Genomic DNA, 24,767 nt, shown 5'->3' with positions numbered 1-24,767 from the left:
GGAGAGTTGTTTGGGAGGAATTAACACAACCTCCCCCCCCCCCCAGTACCCCTTCAGGCAGGCAGGGCATCAAAGGGTAGGGAGGAAGGTGAGGGTCTTGGTATTGGAGGAGGGCAGTTTGGTGGGAGGACATAACCTGCCACCACTAAAAGCCTTTTACCCCCACAGGCAGGCAGGGTGTCGAAGAACCGTAAGAAGAAACTGCGGAAGAAACAGAAGAGACAACGGCAGCTGCTGGAGGAGCGGCTGCTTCATCTCCAGCACGTCGAGCAGCTCGAGGAGGCAGCTTCTGTCGGCCTCACTCACCTCCGGCTCCACGGCCTCTTCCCGGGGTTACCCAACTCACGGCTCCACGCCCAGACCGCTGCCGAGGCTCCCGACCAGCCCCCAGGGGGCGAGGGGCCACCACCAGGTACGTGCACACCCCCTGAGCGAGCAAGGAAGTCCCCCACACACTCCTCCCTCCCGTCTCTACCCCCAGGCAGACACTGCAGCAGGGACAGCCGCAGTGCAGCAGTGGTTGGGGTTTCTGGGAGGACTTCGGAAAACACTGGATTAGTTGAAACCAAAGAAGACATTTTATCCTAAAGGGAGAGTTTGTATTTTTATTTGTTGAGATTCGTACAGCGTGGGATGGGTGCTACTCAGCAAACTCCGATTTAACCCAAGCCTAATTCCACCCTAATTCATGGGAGGATTTACAGACTCCTTGCAGAAGACTCTGAGCTGTACCGATGCCTCGTGGTGAAGAGGCAGTCATGACAGACAGTTTAGAAGCAAAAGCCACAGCGTATAATATATTTGTCTCATTGTAGGATGTGGAAGCTTTGTGTGCAAAGGAGATTTACTAGGATGTTGCCTGAATTTCAGTTTAAAATGAAGATGGTGCTGGTGCGAGCGAAGCAATAACTTAATCAGCCTTTTCCTCGGAAGCGATCGCTGTAATCAATAGCATGTAACTTCCCTTTGGGAGCTGAGCTTTTACCGTCTGTAGCACCTGGTATTTTTGTGGTGTGCACTGAAGTCTCAGAGGTGTGAGATGCATGTCTGGGCCCGAGCCCAAATGGGCATCGAAACGGTGGGGCCAGATCCCAGAGCAAGGAAAGAGCTGATGACTGGCTGCTTGAAAAGGCCAGAGGAAAGGGACGGGCCACTCCAGCTCACTCTTGCGAGGTTTGCTCGTCTCTGTGCTGAACTGAGGCTGTGGCCTGCAACTAAACGGCTCGTGGATCAGCTGCAGTGATGACTGGCTTCGTGGCACTGGGCTCACTTTCGTGAGCTTCAGTTCCGAATGGTTTTTGCTGGCTTTTATTGTCTGTGCAATTCGTTTCTGCACATTGGGTCTTTTTACACTGGGTTCTATTGGGTTTCTTTGTTTTGTGGCTGCTGTAAGGAGACAAATTTCTAGGTCGTGTATAGTATTTGTGTTGGCGCGTGGCCAAGTGGTTAAGGCGTCGGTCTAGTGATCTGAAGGTCGCTAGTTCGAGCCTCAGCTGAGGCAGCGTATTGTGTCCTTGAGCAAGGCACTTAACCACACAGTGCTCTGCGATGACACTGGTGCCAAGCTGTATCGGCCCTAATGCCCTTCCCTTGGACAACATCGGTGTCGTGGAGAGGGGAGACTTGCAGCATGGGCAACTCCCGGTCTTCCATACAACCTTGCCCAGGCCTGTGCCCTGGAAACCTTCCAAGGCACAAATCCATGGTCTCACGAGACTAACAGATGCCTATAAATATAGTATTAAATTTAGGATTAGAGAGAGAAGTGGGCGAGGGCTTCCACTTTGAAGTTGAGGTGACTTGATAGAGGTATACAAGATGATAAAAGTGGACAGCCAGAGGCTCTTAACCCTGATACCAGGCGATAACATTTTAAGCTGATTTGATGGACGTATAGGGGGGATGTCAGGGGCAGCTTTTTTACGCAGTGAGTGGTGGATGTGTGGAACTCACTACCATGAAAGGTAGTCAGAGGGTTGAGGCACTCCAAAGGTTGGGGCCAACCATGGATATTGCTTCCCAGCTGTCTGTATGATACACAAGCCAGGCTGGTAGGACATGCAGAGCAAGCAGCTCCCTCTCTCTGTGCGGTTGCTGAAGCCAGCGGAATGGCAGAGACTGGTACGGTTTGACACCAGCAGTGTTGAGTGTTGTTCTGCCTTGGGGACGTTTCAGAGTGGATGATGCAGAGCTGTGTAGGAGGGAAGGTACAGGGTCAGCACAACTCCTTGTACCGAGGGGCCTGTACCTCGCTGTGATGTCCACTGAAATCTCCAGCTCTGACCTTTCACCTCTCTCTCTTCCCTCAGGAACGGGGAAGTCCCCACCCGGCGGTCCGGAGGTGGCGAAAGAGCCGCTGGGCGCCGACGGGTGTGAGCGTGATCTCCCCGGGGAGATCCTCAGCCCTCAGCTCCCCTCGTCCCCCGGCTCCGAGGTTTGCAATGGGTACGTGAGCACCGGCCGCTTCCTCAGCCCCGACTCTGAGGTGTCGGGTTTCTCCAGCTCCCTGCTCTCCACGCAGTCCAGCTCCACGTTCTCCGGGTCGTCCAGCAGCCGGGCCAGGCCCACCCCTGGATCCCCCTTGGGGGACCACCACCCAGGTGAGCTGCCAGCGGGCGGGGTCAGGGGCTGGAAGGTGAGTTTCAGGGTGGGGAATGGTTGGAGGCGAGAAGGAGTGAGAGTAGTCTGGGGTTGGAGGCCGAGTGTCAGGCGAGAGGGTGGGTTGAAATGTGTGGAGGAGGGGTGGGGGGTGAGGTCAGGTGAGGTGGACCAAGGGTAATGTCGGGACTGAGCACTTTGTGGGGTTAGGGTTAAGGGAGTGGGTGACGGGAGGGTTGGTACCGGCTGCTAACAAATCTCCTGGACTCCTCCCGCGCACGCACCACCACAGATTCGTTCAGTGCCTCGGACTTCCTAATGAACCCGCTGGACCCTCGGAATGCCGGCAACATCCGGGTGAAGATTGCGGACCTGGGAAATGCCTGTTGGGTGGTGAGTGCTGGGGAGGGTGAGGGGTGGGGGTGTGAGGGCGAGGATGGTGTATAGGGGTTAGGAGTGTGATGGTGTGAGTATGAGGGGGGGACAAGGATAGTGAGTGTTGGGCTGTGACAGGTGGGAGTGTGATGGTAGAGGGGGCGAGGATAGTGAGTGTTGGGGGTGGAGGTGCGAGGGTGGGGTTTGAGGGGTGGGGGTGCAAGAATGGTGAGTGTTGGAGGTGTGAGGGTGGTAGTGTGATAGTGTGGGGGTGAGGATGGTGAGTGTTGGGAGGGTCGGGATGCAAGGGTGGGGTTTGAGGGGTGTGTGAGGGGTAGGGGTACAAGGATAGTAAGTGTTGGGGTGCGAGGGTGGGGTGTGATGGTGTGGGTGTGAGGGTGGGGTGTGAGGGGTGGGAGGGTGATGGTATGGGTGTGGGGTGGGAGTGTGATGGTGTGGGTGTGAGGGGTGGGAGTGTGATGGTGTGGGTGTGAGGGTGGGGTGTGAGGGGTGGGAGTGTGATGGTGTGGGTGCGAGGCTGAGGGGCGAGGGTGGTGAGTGTTGGGGTGCGGGGGTGGGGTGTGAGGGGTGAGGTACACCTGGCAGCAGCCACACTGACCAGTTTCCTCTCCCCACAGTACAAACACTTTACAGAGGACGTGCAAACACGGCAGTACCGGTCGCTGGAGGTATTGTTGGGGGCTGGGTACGGGCCACCGGCTGATATATGGAGCACGGCCTGTATGGTAGGTGGTGCCTGCATCATGGGGAGTGGGGACTCAGTGACAACTCCTTATAGTCTGGGGCTTATAACCAGGTCCTGCCCATCTTTCAATACAGTGCTCCCTCCTCACCATCCCTCCCTCAGTGTGACCCTCCCTCCTCACTGCCCCTCCGACAGTGTGATGCTCCCTCCTCACCGTCCCTCCCTCAGTGTGACGCTCCCTCCTCACCAACCCTCCTGCAGTGCAGCCCTCTCTCCTCACCGTCCCTCCCGGAGTGTGACCCTCCCTCCTCACTGTCCCTCCTGCAGTGTGATGCTCCCTTCTCACCGTCCCTCCCGGAGTGTGACGCTCCCTCCTCACCGTCCCTCCCGCAGTGTGACCCTCCCTCCTCACTGTCCCTCCTGCAGTGTGACCCTCCCTCCTCACTGTCCCTCCCGCAGTGTGACGCTCCCTCCTCACCGTCCCTCCCGGAGTGTGACGCTCCCTCCTCACCGTCCCTCCCGCAGTGTGACCCTCCCTCCTCACTGTCCCTCCTGCAGTGTGACGCTCCCTCCTCACCGTCCCTCCCGGAGTGTGACGCTCCCTCCTCACCGTCCCTCCCGGAGTGTGACGCTCCCTCCTCACCGTCCCTCCCGCAGTGTGACCCTCCCTCCTCACTGTCCCTCCTGCAGTGTGACGCTCCCTCCTCACCGTCCCTCCCGCAGTGTGACGCTCCCTCCTCACCGTCCCTCCCGCAGTGTGACCCTCCCTCCTCACCGTCCCTCCCGCAGTGTGACGCTCCCTCCTCACCGTCCCTCTCAGAGTTGACGCTCCCTCCTCACCGTCCCTCTCAGAGTTGACGCTCCCTCCTCACCGTCCCTCCCAGAGTTGATGCTCCCTCCTCACCGTCCCTCCCGCAGTGTGACGTTCCCTCCTCACCGTCCCTCTCGGAGTTGACGCTCCCTCCTCACCGACCCTCCCGCAGCCTAGCGCTGCCCCTTCAGTGCCCCTCCTGCAGTGCGGCCCTCTCTCCTCTCCGCTGGTCTGTATGGAGGGTGGAGTGCCTTCAGTGGGAAGCTGTGTCTGACTCTGTGTTTGTCCCCACCCAGGCCTTCGAGCTGCTGACGGGTGATTATCTGTTTGAGCCACACTCGGGAGAAGATTACACTCGGGATGAAGGTTCGTGACGAATTTTGTTGGTTGTCCTGTTGTGCTCGGATTCAGGGCAGTGGGATGGACTTTGTAGAGAAGGTGGGGCAGCACTGCTATGTGGGAGGGGTGGACGGAGTGAGGGCCACACCCACTGCACCATGAGAGGGGTGGAGAGGAGGGAGTGGCACACTGTGGGAGGGACGGAGAAACTGTGGGGTGTCTCCCTGGTGGTGTGAGGCCAGCCGCTGTCGCTGGGGGCTTCCTGTGCCTTGCCAGGCAGTTTGGTTGTACCCACTGGATGGAAGACTCCCTCTGTGACTGATGTGTGCTCCCCTTTACAGACCACATCGCTCATATGATCGAGTTGCTGGGCAACATCCCGGTACAGTTTGCGTTATCCGGACGGTATTCCCGGGAATTCTTCAATCGCAGGGGTAAGTCATGGCACTATGTGCGCTGTCAACCTCGCACTTGGACAGATCTTCACCGCATTCCCACACCAAATGCTGCAGTACCATGAAGTGCCCTCTGTAAGTGTTCAGGTGACGTGAAGGTTGGTGCTGTTGTAAGTTACAATGGGACATCGACAGGATGCAGAGATGGGCTAGGAAGTGGCAGATGGAAAAGTGTGAGGTGGTTCACTTTGAAAAGATGAATGCAAGGTCACAGAACTCTTGGCACTGTGGAGGAACAGAGAGATCTTGGGGTCCACGTCCATAGATTCTTCAAAGTTGCTGTGCAGGTGATTAAGAAGGCGTACTATGTGTTGGCCTTCATTAGTTGGAGGACTGTGTTCAAGGTGACGTTGCAGCTCTATAAAGCCCTGGTTGGATCACACTTGGAGTATTGTGTTCAGTTCTGGTCACCTCATTATTAACAAGGATGTGGAAGCTTTAGAGAGGGTGCAGAGGAGATTTACCAAGATGCTGCCTGAATTGGAGAGCATGTCTTATGAGGAAAGGTTGAGTTTTCTTTCTGAAGCGAAGGAGGATGAGATGTGACTTGATGGAGATGTACAAGATGATACAAGACATAAATTGAATGGACAGCCAGAGACTTGTGTTTATTTCTCTTAGAGATTCAGCATGGAACAGGCCCTTTCCGGCCCATGAGTCGCGCCACCCAGCGTCCCTCATATTTAACCCTAGCCTAATCACAGGACAATTTACAATGACCAATTAAACCAGAGCACCCAGAGGGTAATGTGCAAACTCCTTACAGATGGTACCAGCATTGAACTCTGAACTCCGACACCCCGAAGATGTGTTAGCATTGTGTTTACAGTGGTGCATAGGGCGGAAACGGTTAATATAAGAGGGTATAAATGGGTGGTGAGGTGGAGGTGCATCTCTACCTAAAGCACTCTTCCCTCCGCTGACCTGAAGCTCACCCTTGGGTAAGGCGTAGCACATGGTTTAAACCCCGTTCCCCCCTCACCTGATCAGGGTCAATAGACAATAGGTGCAGGAGTAGGCCATTCAGCCCTTCAAGCCAGCACCGCCATTCACTGTGATCATGGCTGATCATCCACAATCAGTATCCAGTTCCTGCCTTCTCCCCATATCCTTTGATTCCGCTATCTTTAAGAGCTCTATCCATCTCTTTCTTGAAAGCATCCAGACACTTGGCCTCCACTGCCTTCTGGGGCAGAGCATTCCATATATCCACCACTCTCTGGGTGAAAAAGTTTTTCCTCAGCTCCGTTCTAAATGGCCTACCCCTTATTCTTAAACTGTGGCCTCTGGTTCTGGACTCACCCATCAGCGGGAACATGCTTCCTGCCTCCAGCGTGCCCAATCCCTTAATGATCTTATATGTTTCAATCAGATCCCCTCTCATCCTTCTAAATTCCAGTGTATACAAGCCCAGTCGCTCCAATCTTTCGACTTATGACAGTCCCGCCATCCCGGGAATTAACCTTGTGAATCTACGCTGCACTCCCTCAATAGCAAGAATGTCCTTCCTCAAATTTGGAGACTAAAACTGTACACAGTACTCCAGGTGTGGTCTCACCAGGGCCCTGTACAACTGCAGAAGGACCTCTTTGCTCCTGTACTGAATTCCCCTTGTTATGAAGGCCAGCATGCCATTAGCTTTCTTCACTGCCTGCTGTACTTGCATGCTTGCTTTCAGTGACTGATGTACAAGAACACCTAGATCTCGTTGTGCTTCCCCTTTTCCTAACTTGACTCCATTTAGATAATAATCTGCCTTCCTGTTCTTACCACCAAAGTGGATAACCTCACATTTATCCACATTAAACTGCATCTGCCATGCATCTGCCCACTCACCCAGCCTGTCCAAGTCACCCTGCATTCTCATAAAATCCTCCTTACATTTCACACTGCCACCCAGCTTTGTGTCATGGCAAATTTGCTAATGTTACTTTTAATCCCTTCATCTAAATCATTAATGTATATTGTAAACAGCTGCGGTCCCAGCACTGAACCCTGCCGTTTACCCCACTGCCATTCCGAAAGGGACCCGTTAGTCGCTACCCTCAGTTTCCTGTCAGCCAGCCAATTTTGAAACCATGGGGGCAGGTGGTGGATGGTGCAGATCACAAGTCCTGGTTATGTGACCACTGATGCCAAGCAGACAATCTCTGAAGAGTATTGGTAGAGGGGCTGGGGTCACCCGTCTTGTAAAGACACTGCCCAGAAGATGGAATGGCAAAGCATTTATGTAGAAAAATGTACCAAGAACAATCATGGTCAGGGATTGCCCACGTCATAGGACACGGCGCATAATGGTGATAAGTTTAACATGATTGGAGGAAAGTAGAGAGAGGATGTCAGAGAGTGGTGGGTGTGTGGAATGCACAGCCAGGGTGGTGATAGAGGCAGATCTACTGTATTAGAAACACTTGAGAGACTCGTGGATAATAGAAATATGGAAGCCTCATGTAGGGGTCTAGGTTGATCTTGGAGTAAATTAAAAGGTCAACATAACATTGTGGGCTGAAGGGCCTGTTATTGAGCTGTAATGTTCTTTCATTTCGACCATAAGACATAGGAGGAGAATGAAACCATTCAGCCCATTAGGTCTGCTCCACCATTCTATCATGGCTGATTTATTATATCTCTCAATCCATTCTCCTGCCTTCTCCCTGTAACTTTTCAAGAGCTTATTAACATCTGCTTTAAATATTCCCAATGATTTGCTGTCCATGGCAATGAATTCCAGATTTACTACTCTCTGGCTAAAGAAATTCCTCATCTCTTTGGTCCTAAACTCCCTCACTATAGGTAACATCCTCTCCACATCCGCTCTATCTAGGCCTTTCAATATTCGATAGGTTTCAGTGAGGTCCCTTCCTCTGCGAGTACAGACCCTGCATTATCAAATGCTCTTCATATATTAACCCTTCCATACCCAGAATCATTATTGTGAATCAATGCTGGCACACCTTTGCTTAAATAAGGGGCCCAAATTGCTCATAATACTCTTAAGTGTGGTCTGACCAGTGCCTTATAAAGCCTCAGCATAACATCCTTGCTTTTGTATTCTAGTCCATTCGAAATGAATGCTAATGTTCCATTTGCCTGCCTTACCACCAACTCAATCTGCAAATTAACTCTTAGGGATGAATCTTCTAGAAGATGGCAGAGTTTGTCATCGAAACATTGGTTGTAATTGATACTTGTACCTGGCTGGAAGCGCTAGAGTTTATTTGTCGTATACACCAGGAAAGCATTCAATCTTTTTTTAAACCTTTAAGGAATCCTGCACAATGACTGCCAAGTCCTTCTGCACCTCCGATTTTTGGATTTTCTCCCTGCATATTTGTCACATACATCAAAACATGCAGCATCTTCAGCATTGTGAAGGCAGGAACTAACAGCATGGCTTTGTGCTTGGAAAATTCTGGCCCACAGATCGGATTGAGTGTTTTGAAGAGGTGACCAAGAAGACTGACTAGGGCAGCAAGGTAGATGCCATCACCATAGACTTCAGCAAGGTCTTGCTTGGTCAGCTGGTCTGGAAGGTGAGATTACGTGGCATTATGTGGCCAATTGATCAGAGTTGGTGCTGAGGTTGGTTGGTCTTTAGGGGATATTTGCATGGCATTCTGCATAGGTACATTCTAATGAGACAAGTAAAGGATGGTAGGGTACAGGAACTGTGGTGTACAAAGGCTGTTGAAAATCTAGTCAAGAGGAAAAGAAGAAAAGCTTACAAAAGGTTCAAAAAACTAGGTAATGATAGAGATCTAGAAGATTATAAGGCTAGCAGGAAGGAGCTTCAGAGAACCAGAAGGGGGCATGAGAAGGCCTTGGTGAGCAGAATTAAAGAAAACCCCAAGGCATTCTGCAAGTATGTGAAGAGCAAGAGGATAAGACGTGAGAGAATAGGACCAATCAAGTGTGACAGTGGAAAAGTGTGTATGGAACCGGAGGAGATAGCAGAGGTACTTAATAAATACTTTTGCTTCAGTATTCACTACAGAAAAGGATATTGGTGATTGTAGAAATGACTTACAGCGGATTGAAAAGCTTGAGCATATAGGCATTAAGAAAGAGGATGTGCTGGAGCTTTTGGAAAGCATCAAGTCTCCGGGACAGGATGAGATGTACCCCAGGCTACTGTGGGAGGTGAGGGAAGAGATTGCTGAGCCTCTGGCGATGATCTTTGCATCATCAATGGGGACGGGAGAGGTTCCGGAGGATTGGAGGGTTGCGGATGTTGTTCCCTTATTCAAGAAAGGGAGTAGAGATAGCCCAGGAAATTATAGACCAGTGAGTCTTACTTCAGTCGTTGGTAAGTTGAGGGAAAAGATCCTGAGAGGCAGGATTTATGAACATTTGGAGAGGCATAATATGATTAGGAATAGTCAGCATGGCTTTGTCAAAGGCAGGTCGTGCCTTACAAGCCTGATTGAATTTTTTGAGGATGTGACTGAACACATTGACGAAGGAAGAGCAGTAGATGTAGTGTATATGGATTTCAGCAAGGCATTTGAGAAGGTACCCCATGCAAGGCTTATTGAAAAAGTAAGGAGGCATGGGATCCAAGGGGACATTGCTTTGTGGATCCAGAACTGGCTTGCCAAAGGAGAGTGGTTGTAGATGGATCATATTCTGCATGGAGGTCGGTCACCAGTGGTGTGCCTCAGGGATCTGTTCTAGGACCCCTTTTCGTGATTTTTATAAATGACCTGGATGAGGAAGTGGAGGGATAGGTTAGTAAATTTGCTGATGACATAAAGGTTGGGGGTGTTGTGGATAGTGTGGAGAGCTGTCATAGGTTACGGAGGGACACTGATAGGATGCAAAACTGGGGCTGAGAAGTGGCAGATGGAGTTCAACCCAGGTAAGTGTGAGGTGATTCATTTTGGTAGGTCAAATATGATGGCAGAATATAGCATTAATGGTAAGACTCTTGACAGTGTGGAGGATCAGAGGGATCTTGGGGTCCGAGTCCATAGGATACTCAAAGTTGCCATGCAAGTTAACTGTGTGGTGTATTAGCCTTCATCAACTGTAGGATTGAGTTCAGGAGCTGAGAGATATTGTTACTTCTATATAGGACCCTGGTCAGATCCCCACTTGGAGTACTGGTTACCTCACTACAGGAAGGATGTGGAAGCTATAAAAGGAGTGCAGAGGAGATTTACAAGGATATTGCCTGGATTGGAGAGCATGTCTTATGAGAATACGTTGAATGAACTCAGCCTTTTCTCCTTGGAGCGACGGAGGATGAGAGGTGGCCTGATAGAGGTATATAAGATGTCATACCAGACATTCAGCCATTCTTATCTGGCACATGGTGACAGGATTAACCGGTCACGTTATGAACGTTCCTGACTCGACCCTTGTATTTTTTATGAGGCCGAGTGGCTAGCTCGACACTCAACCCGGCATGGATGGAAAGCGTGCTCGGGGGTGGCCCGACCTGGATTCGAACTCAGGAACCTTCGCTCCGGTGTCTGGCGCTGATCTCACTGCGCCACCGGCTGGCCATATAAGAAGATGAGAGGCATTGATCGTGTGGATAGTCAGAGGTTTTTTCCCAGGGCTGAAATGGCTAGCATGAGAGGGCACAGTTTTAAGGTGCTTGGAAATAAGTGCAGAGGAGACGTCAGGGGTCAGTTTTTTACGCAGAGAGTGGTGAGTGCGTGGAATGGGCTGCCAGCGACGGTGGTGGAGGCGGATACGATAGGGTCTTTTGAGAGACTCCTGGGTAGGTACATGGAGCTCAGAAAAATAGAGGGCTATAGGTAACCCTACGTAATTTCTAAGGTAAGTACATGTTCGACACAGCTTTGTGGGCCGAAGGGCCTGTATTGTGCTGCAGGTTTTAACTATGTTTCCGACTGGAGACCAGTAGTGTGCCACTGGCCCTCATGAGTTATTAATGCCTTGGTTAAAAATGTAGGTTGCATGGTTGGTAAATTAAGAGAAGGAGTAAATATCAGAGAATGTATACAATATACAACCTGAAATATACAAAACAGAAGGAAAAAAACCCAAAGAATGAATGACAGAAAAAAAACACAAGAACCCCAAAGCCCTGAGCCCGCTCTCATGCGCAAGCAGCATCGACCCTCACCGTCTCCCCTTCCCCTCACTTATTCTAGCATCCCCATCACCCACCATGCCAGCAAAGCTGCCAGAGAGAGACCATGGTCTACAGTCCATCAAAAACTAACTGTTCACTCCAACACTTTGACATCCTACTCATTAGGGAGAGATAGATAGACCTCTTTCCACAGCAGAGGGGAGACAACAGCTGTTATTTCGATGTTACAGTCAGTCTGAAGAGTTGCGTTTTTATTTTGAGTTCCCTGACTCGAGAATTGGCACATCGATTACTGAGTGCCCAGCCCTCCGACAGTCACTCTTGCTGTCTTCAATGTTCTGGCTCCAGAGCGTGACACTGGTGAGAACGTGTGCCCACGGGTCCCAAAGGCACCCAACTTCAGGCCGAACATGGGCATGCCGAAACACAGCTGATCGGCAAGCTCCAAGAACAGGAACATGCCGTTGTGCGGAAGTACAGTCTTTAAGTGCTGCGGTCCATCGATGGCACGGGATGCAGCAGCCCCGAAAGGAAAATAGAGACGTTAGAGAAGGAAGATTTTAACTGTTTCGCTGATGAGCTGAGGGGGAGTCGCCCTCTGGTGCTGTCTCCAGCTCTACCCACAACTTTGTGGCTCACACCAAACCTGGAGTCACGGAACACTCCAGCAGAGAATCTGCCCACTCAGGCCATCCCGTCTGTGCCAAGCTGTTATTCCACCTGGGCCAGGGCCTCCATGTACCTCTCCAAACTTCTCTCAAACATTGCAGTCAAACCCGCATCCACCACTTCTGATGCAGGTTGTTACACACTCGCTGAGTGAAGAAATTCCCCCTTAAACCAAGGGTTCTCAATCACCCTTCACCCATAACCTTATGACCTCTAGTTCTCGTCTTCTTGACCAGCTTCCCATGCGGAACCTTGTCAAAGTCCATGCAGACAACATCCACTGCCTTACCTTCATCAGCTTTCCTAGTAACTTCCTCAAAACTCTGTAAGATTGGCTAGACACAATCTACTACGCACAGTGCCGTGTGGACTATCTCTAATCAGTCCCTGCCTACCCAAATACTTGTATATCTGGTCCCTTAGAATACCTTCCAATAACTTACCCACTACTGATTCCAGCCTCACCAGCCTATAATTTCATGTCTTATTTTTAGTCTTTCTGAAAACAAATTTGGTTGTTTAGTGAACAGTAAGGAATGTTATTTGCAGGCTCTGGGTCAGGTGCAAAAGCAGGCCGCACAATGAATACCCTGGAGTATGGGAGATGGAGGAGAGATTTGATAGAGATTTACAAAATTATGAGGGGTAAATTGAAGCAAGCGTTTTCCACTGAGTTTGAGTGAGACACAACTAGAGGTCATGGGTTAAGGGTGAAAGGTGAAGTGTTTAAGGGGACATGAGGGAGGAACTTCATCACTCAGAGGGTGGTGAGAGTGGAATGAGCTGCCAGCGGAAGTGGTGGATGTGACTTTTATTTCAACATTAAAGGGAAATTTGGAGATATGGAGGGTGCAGGTTGATGCACGAGGCACAAACTAGATGGGCCGACAGGCTTGTTTCTCTGCTATAGGGTTCTATGACTCAAGACGAGTTCAAGGTGTGCTAAGTTAAAGGAGCAAGGATATGCAGGGTAAATGGTAGTGGAGACTGAGGGACAGGGTATCTGGTTTCCTAAAAATGGTATTGGGTAGACGGGGTAGTGACGCTGGCCTTCATCGGATGGGGCTGAGTACGAGAGCTTGTCGTTGTTGGTGAGTCTGCATTTGGAGCACTGTGTAGAGAGAAAGGCTGTCAGAAGCCAGAAATAATTCACAAGGATGTTACTGGCACTGGAGGGCTCGAGGCGGAGGCTTAAGAAACTGTGTTGAGATTGAACAACTCTACCAAAGGGTATAACTTTAAGGTAGTTAGAGAAAAGTAGGGGGAAGGGGTATGTCAGGTAGGTTTTTTTCAGCAGTGTTAGATGTGTGGAACACCCTGCCTAGGGTGATGGAAGATACATTAGGGCAATTAAGAGACTTAGATAGGCACATGGATGGGAATGGTTAGACCCACGGGAGTGTGTGATGGGATGGTGTGGAGGGAGCTTCACTCTGTGTCTGACCCAGGGAGTGTGTGATGGGACGGTGTGGAGGGAGATTCACTCTGTGTCTGACCCCGGGAGTGGGTGATGGGACAGTGTGGAGGGAGCTTCACTCTGTGTCTGACCCCGGGAGTGTGTGGAGGGAGATTCACTCTGTGTCTGACCCCAGGAGTGTGTGATGGGACGGTGTAGAGGAAGATTCACTCTGTGTCTGATCCCGGGAGTGTGTGATGGGACGGTGTGGAGGGAGATTCACTCTGTGTCTGACCCTGGGAGTGTGTGATGGGACGGTGTGGAGGGAGCTTCACTCTGTGTCTGACCCCGGGAGTGTGTGATGGGACGGTGTGGAGGGAGTTTCACTCTGTGTCTGACCCCGGGAGTGTGTGATGGAACGGTGTGGAGGGAGTTTCACTCTGTGTCTGACCCCGGGAGTGTGTGATGGGACGGTGTGGAGGGAGGTTCACTCTGTGTCTGACCCCGGGAGTGTGTGATGGGACGGTGTGGAGGGAGATTCACTCTGTGTCTGACCCCGGGAGTGTGTGATGGGACAGTGTGGAGGGAGATTCACTCTGTGTCTGACCCCGGGACTGTGTGATGGGACGGTGTGGAGGGAGATTCACTCTGTGTCTGACCCCGGGAGTGTGTGATGGGACGGTGTGGAGGGAGCTTCACTCTGTGTCTGATCCCGGGAGTGTGTGATGGGACGGTGTGGAGGGAGCTTCACTCTGTGTCTGACCCCGGGAGTGTGTGATGGGACGGTGTGGAGGGAGCTTCACTCTGTGTCTGACCCCGGGAGTGTGTGATGGGACGGTGTGGAGGGAGCTTCACAAAATACAGAAGAATAATTTTGTTCTAAATGATTTTCTTGTTTATTTTTGCCCTCCTCACCCACACTCCCTCCCTCCCTCCACCCTGTCTCTCTTTTCTCCTCTTGTCCCCCCAGGAGACCTGCGCCATATTAAGCAGTTGAAGCCTTGGCCACTGTACGAGGTTCTGGTGGAGAAGTACGACTGGCCACTCGAGTTGGCCGCTCAGTTCACTCAGTTCCTGCTGCCCATGCTGGAGTATGTGCCCGAGCACCGTGCCACCGCCCTTGACTGCCTCCGGCACCCCTGGCTTAGCTCCTGACCAGAGCCGGCTGGGATGCCCCGGGCTGACAGAGAGAGAGAGCGAGAGCACTGACCCACAGGAACCCCAAACTTTGAATGTCTCCAACATGCCTGGCTCAGCTCCTGAACACAGGCTGAGAGAGGAGAATCTCTGTCCCAGACGGGTACTGGCCTGGAGGGAATGTCTCCGGGATCTCAGCTCAACTCTGGAACTGGCCAGGGTACTGCAGGGCAAGAGAGAGGGAAGCACTACCCCCACGGGACCCCCAGCTCAGCTCCTGAGCAACCCATAACCCCAAACCGAGACAGGGAGGAGAGCACTACCCCCACGGTACCCTCAGCTCAGCTCCTGATCAACCTGTACACCAAACCGAGACAGGGGAGAGCACTGCCCCAGCAGGAACCCCAGTTCAGCCCAGCTCCTGAGCAACCCATAACCCCAAACTGAGACAGGGGGGAGAGCACTACCCCCACGGGACCCCCAGCTCAGCTCCTGATCAACCCATAACCCCAAACCGAGACAGAGGGAGAGCACTACCCCCACGGGAACCCCAGCTCAGTTCCTGATCAACCTGTACACCAAACCGAGACAGAGGGAGAGCACTGCCCCAACGGGACCCCCAGCTCAGCTCCTGATCAACCTGTACACCAAACCGAGACAGAGGGAGAACACTGCCCCAACGGGAACCCCAGCTCAGCTCCTGATCAACCTGTACACCAAACCGAGACAGAGGGAGAGCACTGCCCCAACGGGACCCCCAGCTCAGCTCCTGATCAACCTGTACACCAAACCGAGACAGAGGGAGAACACTGCCCCAACAGGAACCCCAGCTCAGCCCAGCTCCTGAGCAACCCATAACCCCAAGACAAGACAGAAGGAGAGCACCGCCCTGCGGGAACCCCAGCTCAGCTTTCTGATGCCTGGGGTACCGAGAGAGGGAACACTGCCCCAGCAGGAACCCCAGCTCGGCTTTCTGGCTGCCTAGGGAACACTGCCCCATGAGAACCTCAGCTCAGCTCCTGAGCCAGCCGTACCCTGGACTGAGACAGAGGGAGAGCACTCTATCCATAGCACTCAACTTCCCCCTGCACCCTTTGTTCTGATCCTGACCCTGGCTGCATTATCTGGTACCCAGAGAGTGGGAACACTATTCCAACAGCAGCCCTGACTTATTTCACTCCAGTGGCAGCACAGTGTCCCAATGGGAATCACAGCCATTGGCTGTCCAGTGGTCTGGCAACGGGTAGGGTGGGGAGGGTAGAGATCTGTTCCCTCCCCCTCCTCCCCCTCTCCACCTGACTACAATGTCCCGGTGCTCTGACCCTGCAGGGCGAGGGGGCTGTGACTTGCAATACAGCCTAGAGTTAGTGTGGTGGCTCAGTCAGGGGTGGGAAGAATTCAAGGCCCCCTCCGTGCCTGACTGCAGTGTCCCAGTGCCCTGACCCTGTGGGGGTGGGAGCAGTCTGCCCTGGGCAGGGTGGAGAGTTCCCACATCGCATGTACCTCTCACCGGGACTGGCAGCCCGTCTAACTCATTGTATGATATTTACTTTTCACTGAACTTTCATTAAATTATTGATCAACTCCGAGCGAGGTCTGTGTGTTGAGTCAGACTTGGCTCAGGGGAGATCGGAGAGCCCCAGGCGTCGTCCGCTGCTTTCCCCCAGTGACCTTCCGCCCCACGCCCTCCCTGAGCCGCAGATTCACGTCGTCTTCAGCTGAGCAGCCCAGAGCCACAGGCAGCAGGAGCTGGGCCACAACTGGACGCGGGGTGACCAGGGCGGAGTGAGGCGCACGGCAGGTGGACAGACTGGGACCTTCCTCAGTGAGAGAGAGAGTCAAGCGATTAAAGATGAACTTTATTTGTCACCAGTACGTCAAAACACAGTGAAATGTGTCGTTGGCAAACACAGTCCGAGGGTGTGCTGGGCTTCCAACGGCAACATCGCATGCCCACAACCCGCTAACCCTGTCTTTGGAATGTGGGGGGAGTCTGGAACACCTGGAAGAAACCCTCGTGGTTATAAGACCATAAGACACAGGAGCAGAATTAGGCCATTCAGCCCATCGAGTTTGCTCTGCCATTCCATCATGGCTGATGGCTGATCCCAGATCCCACTCAACCCCATACACCTGCCTTCTCGCCTTATCCTTTGATGCCCTGACCAAACAGGAAATGATCAGCTTTCACCTTAAATACACCCACAGACTTGGCCTCCAGCACAGTCTGTGGCAGAGCATTCCACAAATTTACTACTCTCTGGCTAAAAAATTCGAAGTAACCTCTGCCTCTGTTCTGAAAGGTCGCCCATCAATTTTGAGGCTGTGCCCTCTAGTTCTAGATACTCCCACCAGAGGAAACATCCTCTCCACATCCACCCTATCTAGTCCTTTCAACATTCGATAGGTTTCAATGAGATCCCCACGCATTCTTCTAAATTCCAGTGAGTACAGGCCCAAAGCTGCCAAACACTCCTCATATGTTAACCCCTTCATTTCCGGAATCATCCTCATGAACCTCCTCTGGACTCTCTCCAATGACAACACATCCTTTCTGAGATTTGGGGCCAAAACTATTTACAATCTCTAAGTGTGGCCTGACTAGTGTCTTATAAAGCCTCAGCATTATCTCCTTGCTTTTATATTCTATTCCCCTTGAAATAAATGCCAACATTGCGTTTGCCTCCTTTACCACAGACACAGTTAAGGGCAGAATGTACAATCTCCTTGCTGGAATTGCTAGCAGTGTAAAGTGATGCGCCACTATGTCACCCCAAGTCCCCACCCTCGACATTCAGTGGTATTCCCATCACCCAGCTCCCCCACCTTTGCTGACCCACCCACAGAAAGCTGAGCAACACCCAGAACTCAGTAGGCCGGGCAGCGGCGACAGAGAGGAGCGAGCAGTTGGTGAAACCCTTTACCCCTCTGTAGACGCTGCACGACTGAGTTGCTGCCGCATTTTGTGTGTGGGTTGCTCAGGAGCTGCAGAATCTCCCATGTCAAAGAAACATCGTGACCCATTCCCTGCCTGTGGTCACCGATCCTGGGCTGCTCACTCAGCAACACAAGCAATCCAGAAACTCAAAGGTCCCACATAATAATAAATGTCGTATCTCTCTGTTATACATGCTGGGGCTCGGTCCTGCCTCTGGTGAACAGATAACCTTGTAATAAATGACTTCCGAGTAAGTGTGCAAAGTATGATCAGAGGGAATACTTTTACTCTCCCTATGAACTGTCTCTGTAAATGCTGTCTGAACCTTTGGGACCCAACAACCGGAAACAGAGAACTCTAAAACACAGTAAAGCCCTTCAGCCCACAAAGTTGTGCCAACCCTTTACCAACTCCAAGATTAATCTAACCCCTCCCTCCCACGTAACCTTCCACTCTCCTATCATCCATATCCCTGTCCTAAGAGTCTCTTAAATTTCCCTGATGTATCTGCCTCTACCAGTACCCACCCGCCCCTCTGCCTGATTTCTGCCAACTATCCCCACCGCATTCTTTGCTCCAATCACCTAAAAATTATGCCCCCTCCTATTAGCCATTACCACCCTGGGAAAAAGTCCCTGGCTGGCCACTTGGTCTATTCCTCTTATTATCTGGTACACCTCTATCAAATCACCTCTCACCCTCTCCAAAGAGGAAAACCTCAGCTTGATTAACCAAACCTTATAAGACATGCACTCTAATTCAGGCAACATGCTGGTAAATCTCCTCTGCACCCTCTCTAAAGCTCCCACATCCTTCTATAATGAGGCGACCAGAACAGAACACAGTACTGTAAGTGTGGTTAACCAGAACTGCAACGTTATCTTGTGGCTCTCGAACACGATGATGGCCAACACACCATATAGCTTTGAAAACACTCCAGCATCTTTGAGGGCTCCATGGGCATGTACCCCAGGATTTCTCACTTCCTCTGCTAAGAATTTGCCATTGTCCATAAGACATAGGAGCGGAATTAGGCCATTCAGCCCATCGAGTCTGCTCTGCCATTCCATCATGGCTGATCCTGGATTCCACTCAACCCCATGCACCTGCCTTTTCGCCATATCCTTTGATGCCCGATCGATCAGGAAACTAACAACTTCCACCTTAAATATACCTGTGGACTTGGCCTCTACCACAGTCTGTGGCACAGCATTCCACAGATTCACAACTCTGGCTTAAAAAAATTACTCCTCACCTCTGTTCTATAAGGTCGTCCCTCAATTTTGAGGCTATGCCCTCAAGTTCTGGATACCCCCACCATAGGAAATATCCTATCCACATCCACCCTATCTAGCCCTTTCAACATTTAGAAAATAGGTGCAGGAGTAGGCCATTCGGCCCTTCGAGCCTGCACCGCCATTCAGTATGATCATGGCTGATCATCCAACTCAGAACCCTGTACCAGCCTTCCCTCCATACCCCCTGACCCCCGTAGCCACAAGGGCCATATCTAACTCCCTCTTAAATATAGCCAATGAACTGGCCTCAACTGTTTCCTGTGGCAGAGAATTCCACAGATTCACCATTCTCTGTGTGAAGAAGTTTTTCCTAATCTCAGTCCTAAAAGGCTTCCCCCTTATCCTCAAACTGTGACCCCTCGTTCTGGACTTCCCCAACATCGGGAACAATCTTCCTGCATCTAGCCTGTCCAATCCCTTTAGGATTTTATACGTTTCAATCAGATCCCCCTCAATCTTCTAAATTCCAATGAGTACAAGCCCAGTTCATCCAGTCTTTCTTCATATGAAAGTCCTGCCATCCCAGGAATCAATCTGGTGAACCTTCTTTGTACTCCCTCTATGACAAGGATGTCTTTCCTCAGATTAGGGGACCGAAACTGCACACAATACTCCAGGTGTGGTTTCACCAAGGCCTTGTACAACTGCAGTAGTACCTCCCTGCTCCTGTACTCGAATCCTCTCGCTATAAATGCCAGCATACCATTTGCCTTTTTCACCGCCTGCTGTACCTGCATGCCCACTTTCAATGACTGGTGTATAATGACACCCAGGTCTCGTTGCACCTCCCCTTTTCCTAATCGGCCACCATTCAGATAATAATCTGTTTTCCTATTTTTGCCACCAAAGTGGATAGCTTCACATTTATCCACATTAAATTGCATCTGCCATGAATTTGCCCACTCACCCAACCTATCCAAGTCACCCTGCATCCTCTTAGCATCCTCCTCACAGCTAACACTGCCGCCCAGCTTCGTGTCATCCGCAAACTTGGAGATGCTGCATTTAATTCCCTCATCCAAGTCATTAATATATATTGTAAACAACTGGGGTCCCAGCACTGAGCCTTGCGGTACCCCACTAGTCACTGCCTGCCATTCTGAAAAGGTCCCGTCTATTCCCACTCTTTGCTTCCTGTCTGCTAACCAATTCTCTATCCACATCAATACCTTACCCCCAATACCGTGTGCTTTAAGTTTGCACACTAATCTCCTGTGTGGGACCTTGTCAAAAGCCTTTTGAAAATCCAAATATACCTCATCCACTGGTTCTCCCCTATTCACTCTACTCGTTACATCCTCAAAAAATTCTATGAGATTCGTCAGACATGATTTTCCTTTCACAAATCCATGCTGACTTTGTCCGATGATTTCACTGCTTTCCAAATGTGCTGTTATCACATCTTTGATAACTGACTCCCGCAGTTTCCCCACCACCGACGTTAGGCTAACCTGTCTATAATTCCCCGGTTTCTCTCCTTCCTTTTTTAAAAAGAGGGGTTACATTAGCCACCCTCCAATCCTCAGGAACTAGTCCAGAATCTAACGAGTTTTGAAAAATTATCACTAATGCATCTACTATTTCTTGGGCTGCTTCCTTAAGCACTCTGGGATGCAGACCATCTGGCCCTGGGGATTTATCTGCCTTTAATCCCTTCAATTTACCTAACACCACTTCCCTACTAACATGTATTTCGCTCAGTTCCTCCATCTCACTGGACCCTCTGTCCCCTACTATTTCTGGAAGATTATTTATGTCCTCCTTAGTGAAGACAGAACCAAAGTAATTATTCAATTGGTCTGCCATGTCCTTGCTCCCCATAATCAATTCACCTGTTTCTGTCTGTAGGGGACCTACATTTGTCTTTACCAGTCTTTTCCTTTTTACATATCTATAAAAGCTTTTACAGTCAGTTTTTATGTTCCCTGCCAGTTTTCTCTCATAATCTTTTTTCCCCTTCCTAATTAAGTCCTTTGTCCTCCTCTGCTGAACTCTGAATTTCTCCCAGTCCTCAGGTGAGCCACTTTCTCTGGCTAATTTGTATGCTTCTTCTTTGGAATTGATACTATCCCTAATTTCTCTTGCCAGCCACGGGTGCAGTACCTTCCTTGATTTATTCTTTTGCCAAACTGGGATGAACAATTGTTGTAGTTCATCCATGCAACCTTTAAATGCTTGCCATTGCATATCCACCGTCAATCCTTTAAGTGTCATTTGCCAGTCTATCTTAGCTAATTCACGTCTCATACCTTCAAGGTTACCCCTCTTTAAATTCAGAACCTTTGTTTCTGAATTAACTATGTCACCCTCCATCTTAATGAAGAATTCCACCATATTATGGTCACTCTTACCCAAGGGGCCTCTCACGACAAGATTGCTAATTAACCCTTCCTCATTGCTCAAAACCCAGTCTAGAATAGCCTGCTCTCTAGTTGGTTCCTCGACATGTTGGTTCAAAAAACCATCCCGCATACATTCCAAGAAATCCTCTTCCTCAGCACCTTTACCAATTTGGTTCACCCAATCTACATGTAGATTGAAGTCACCCATTATAACTGCTGTTCCTTTATTGCACACATTTCTAAATTCCTGTTTAATACCATCTCCGACCTCACTACTACTGTTAGGTGGCCTGTACACAACTCCCACCAGCGTTTTCTGCCCCTTAGTGTTATGCAGCTCTACCCATATCGATTCCACATCTTCCCGGCTTATGTCCTTCCTTTCTATTGCGTTAATCTCATCTTTAACCAGCAACGCCACCCCACCTCCCCTTCCTTCATGTCTATCCCTCCTGAATATTGAATATTCCTGGATGTTGAGCTCCCATCCTTGGTCACCCTGGAGCCATGTCTCTGTGATCCCAACTATATCATAATCATTAATAACAATCTGCACTTTCAATTCATCCACCTTGTTACGAATGCTCCTTGCATTGACACACAAAGCCTTCAGGCGCTCTTTTACAACTCTCTTAGCCCTTATACAATTATGTTGAAAAGTGGCCCTTTTTGATGCTTGCCCTGGATTTGTCGGCCTGCCACTTTTACTTTTCTCCTTACTACTTTTTGCTTCTACCCTCATTTTACACCCCTCTGTCTCTCTGCACTGGTTCCCATCCCCCTGTTGTGAACTAACCTCCTCTCTCCTAGTCTCTTTAATTTGATTCCCACCCCCCAACCATTCTAGTTTAAAGTCACCTCAGTAGCCCCCGCTAATCTCCCTGCCAGGATATTGGTCCCCCTAGTATTTGGTAGGTTTCAATGAGATCCCCACACATTATTCTAAATTCCAGTGAGTACAGGCTTAAAGCTGCCAAACGCTCCACATTGTTAACCCCTTCATTCCAGAAATGATTTTTGTGAACCTCCTCTGGACTCTGGCCAGTATTCCTTTCTGCCTAATGGGGCCCAAAACTGTTGACAATACTCCAAGTGCAGCCTGACTAGTGTCTTATAAACCTTCAGCATTATCTCCTTCTTTTATATTCTATCCCCTTGAAATAAATGCCAACATTGCATTTGCCTTCTTTACCACAGACTCAACCTGTAAATTAACTTCCTGAGAGTCTTGCACGAGGACTTTCTAAGTCCCTCTGCACCTCTGATGTTTAAATATTCTCCCCATTTAGATAATAGTCTGCACTATTATTCCTTTCACTAAAATGCATTATCATATATTTCCCAAAACGATTCCATCTACTACCATTTTTGCCCATTCTTTCAATTTGTCTAAGCCCTGCTCCAATCACATCGCTTCCTCAGCACTACCTACCCCTCCACCTATCTTCACATCATCTGCAAACTTTGCCACAAAGCCACCAATTCCATTATTCAATTCATTGACAAACAAGGTGAAAAGTAGCGGTCCCAGTGCTAACCCCTAAGGAACATCATTAGTCACTGGCAGCCAACCAGAAAAGGCCCCTTTTATTCCCTCTTGCCTGTCAGCCATTCCGCTATCCATGCCAGTATCTTTCCTGTATCACCATAGGATTTTGTATTGTTAAGCAGCCTCATATGTGGAACATTGTCAAATGCCTTCTAAAAATCCAAGTGAATTACATCCATTGCCTCTCCTTTGTCCACCCTGCTCGTTACTTCCTTGAAGAACTCGAACAGACTTGTCAGACAAGATTTCCCTTTCCAGAAACCATGCTGACTTTGACTTATTTTATTGTTAGTCTCCAAGTATCCTGAAACCTCATCCTTAATGATTAGACTAGTTCTCTGCCTTAAAATGTTACCTTCCAACATGAATCACTTTGTATTTTTCCGGATTTAGATAAGAACTCAAGAGAGGAAATACTTTTCCTTCATTTATCAGTATACATTAACCCTGTAAATAGAAATTCTGAATGTTTAGGACACTACAATAGGATCAACATTACATCAGGAAACCGGAAGGTGAACAGTGACAGCAAATTGTAAAAACCACATCACAAATGCCAGCTTTGTACCAGGGATCTGTGTCCTGGTCCTACCCAGTTTGAACTCTTTCTCCAGTTCCCACAGCTACAGCTTCCTCCAGAAAATATCACACACACTCCTGGGGCAGACATAAGGTGAAGCTCCCCCCACACTGTCCTATCAAACCCTCCCGGGGTCGGACACAAAATGAAGTTCCCTCCACACCATCCCATCACGTACTCCCGGGATCAGACACAGAGTGAAGCTCCCTCCACACCGTCCCATCACACACTCCCGGGGTCAGTCACAGAGTGAATCTCCCTCCACACTGTCCATCACACACTCCCGGGGTCAGACACAGAGTGAAGCTCCCTCCGCACCGTCCCATCACACACTCCCGGGGTCAGACACAGAGTGAAGCTCCCTCTACACCGTCCCATCACGGACTCCCGGGGTCAGTCACAGAGTGAAGCTCCCTCCACACTGTCCATCACACACTCCCGGGGTCAGACACAGAGTGAAGCTCCCTCCACACCGTCCCATCACACACTCCCGGGGTCAGACACAGAGAGAAGCTCCCTCCGCACCGTCCCATCACACACTCCCGGGGTCAGACACAGAGTGAAGCTCCGTCCACACCGTTCCATCACACACTCCCAGGGTCAGACACAGAGTGAATCTCCCTCCGCACCGTCCCATCACACACTCCCGGGGTCAGACACAGAGTGAAGCTCCCTCCACACCGTCCCATCACACACTCCCGGGGTCAGACACAGAGTGAAGCTCCCTCCACACCGTCCCATCACACACTCCCAGGGTCAGACACAGAGTGAATCTCCCTCCACACCGTCCCATCACACACTCCCGGGGTCAGACACAGAGTGAAGCTCCCTCCACACCGTCCCATCACACACTCCCAGGGTCAGACACAGAGTGAAGCTCCCTCCACACCGTCCCATCACACATTCCCGGGGTCAGACACAGAGTGAATCTCCCTCCACACCGTCCCATCACACACTCCCAGGGTCAGACACAGAGTGAAGCTCCCTCCACACCGTCCCATCACACACTCCCGGGGTCAGACACAGAGTGTATCTCCCTCCACACCGTCCCATCACACACTCCCAGGGTCAGACACAGAGTGAATCTCCCTCCGCACCGTCCCATCACACACTCCCGGGGTCAGACACAGAGTGAAGCTCCCTCCGCACCGTCCCATCACACACTCCCGGGGTCAGACACAGAGTGAAGCTCCCTCCACACCGTTCCATCACACACTCCCAGGGTCAGACACAGAGTGAAGCTCCCTCCGCACCGTCCCATCACACACTCCCGGGGTCAGACACAGAGTGAATCTCCCTCCACACTGTCCATCACACACTCCCGGGGTCAGACACAGAGTGAAGCTCCCTCCGCACCGTCCCATCACACACGCCCGGGGTCAGACACAGAGTGAATCTCCCTCCACACCGTCCCATCACACACTCCCGGGGTCAGACACAGAGAGAAGCTCCCTCCGCACCGTCCCATCACACACTCCCGGGGTCAGACACAGAGTGAAGCTCCCTC

The 24,767-nt window shown here is 50.7% G+C and overlaps 1 protein-coding gene across 3 annotated transcripts in view; it reads left to right on the top strand.

The window, feature by feature from the left end:
- The window catches only part of srpk3 (SRSF protein kinase 3), a 45,986-nt gene extending 29,849 nt beyond the window's left edge, over nucleotides 1–16,137 (top strand). For 2 of the 3 annotated variants that reach the window (XM_063035417.1, XM_063035415.1), the window contains 8 exons: nucleotides 169–412; nucleotides 2,310–2,600; nucleotides 2,891–2,991; nucleotides 3,612–3,719; nucleotides 4,787–4,856; nucleotides 5,171–5,263; nucleotides 10,359–10,549; nucleotides 14,387–14,552. In XM_063035417.1, the coding sequence (XP_062891487.1) occupies nucleotides 169–412; nucleotides 2,310–2,600; nucleotides 2,891–2,991; nucleotides 3,612–3,719; nucleotides 4,787–4,856; nucleotides 5,171–5,263; nucleotides 10,359–10,549; nucleotides 14,387–14,413 (1,125 nt within the window). In that variant the 3' untranslated portion in view covers nucleotides 14,414–14,552. Of the gene's footprint in view, nucleotides 1–168; nucleotides 413–2,309; nucleotides 2,601–2,890; nucleotides 2,992–3,611; nucleotides 3,720–4,786; nucleotides 4,857–5,170; nucleotides 5,264–10,358; nucleotides 10,550–14,386 lie in introns of all 3 variants that reach the window. The other variant, XM_063035416.1, reaches the window with a different exon arrangement.
- The last annotated feature ends 8,630 nt before the right edge of the window (nucleotides 16,138–24,767 follow it).

The sequence above is a fragment of the Mobula hypostoma genome, chromosome 28, assembly GCF_963921235.1.
Source record: "Mobula hypostoma chromosome 28, sMobHyp1.1, whole genome shotgun sequence".
Taxonomy (NCBI): Eukaryota; Metazoa; Chordata; class Chondrichthyes; order Myliobatiformes; family Myliobatidae; genus Mobula; species Mobula hypostoma.
Note: the sequence above shows the minus strand (reverse complement) of the source record. Positions and strands in the feature narration are given on the sequence as shown.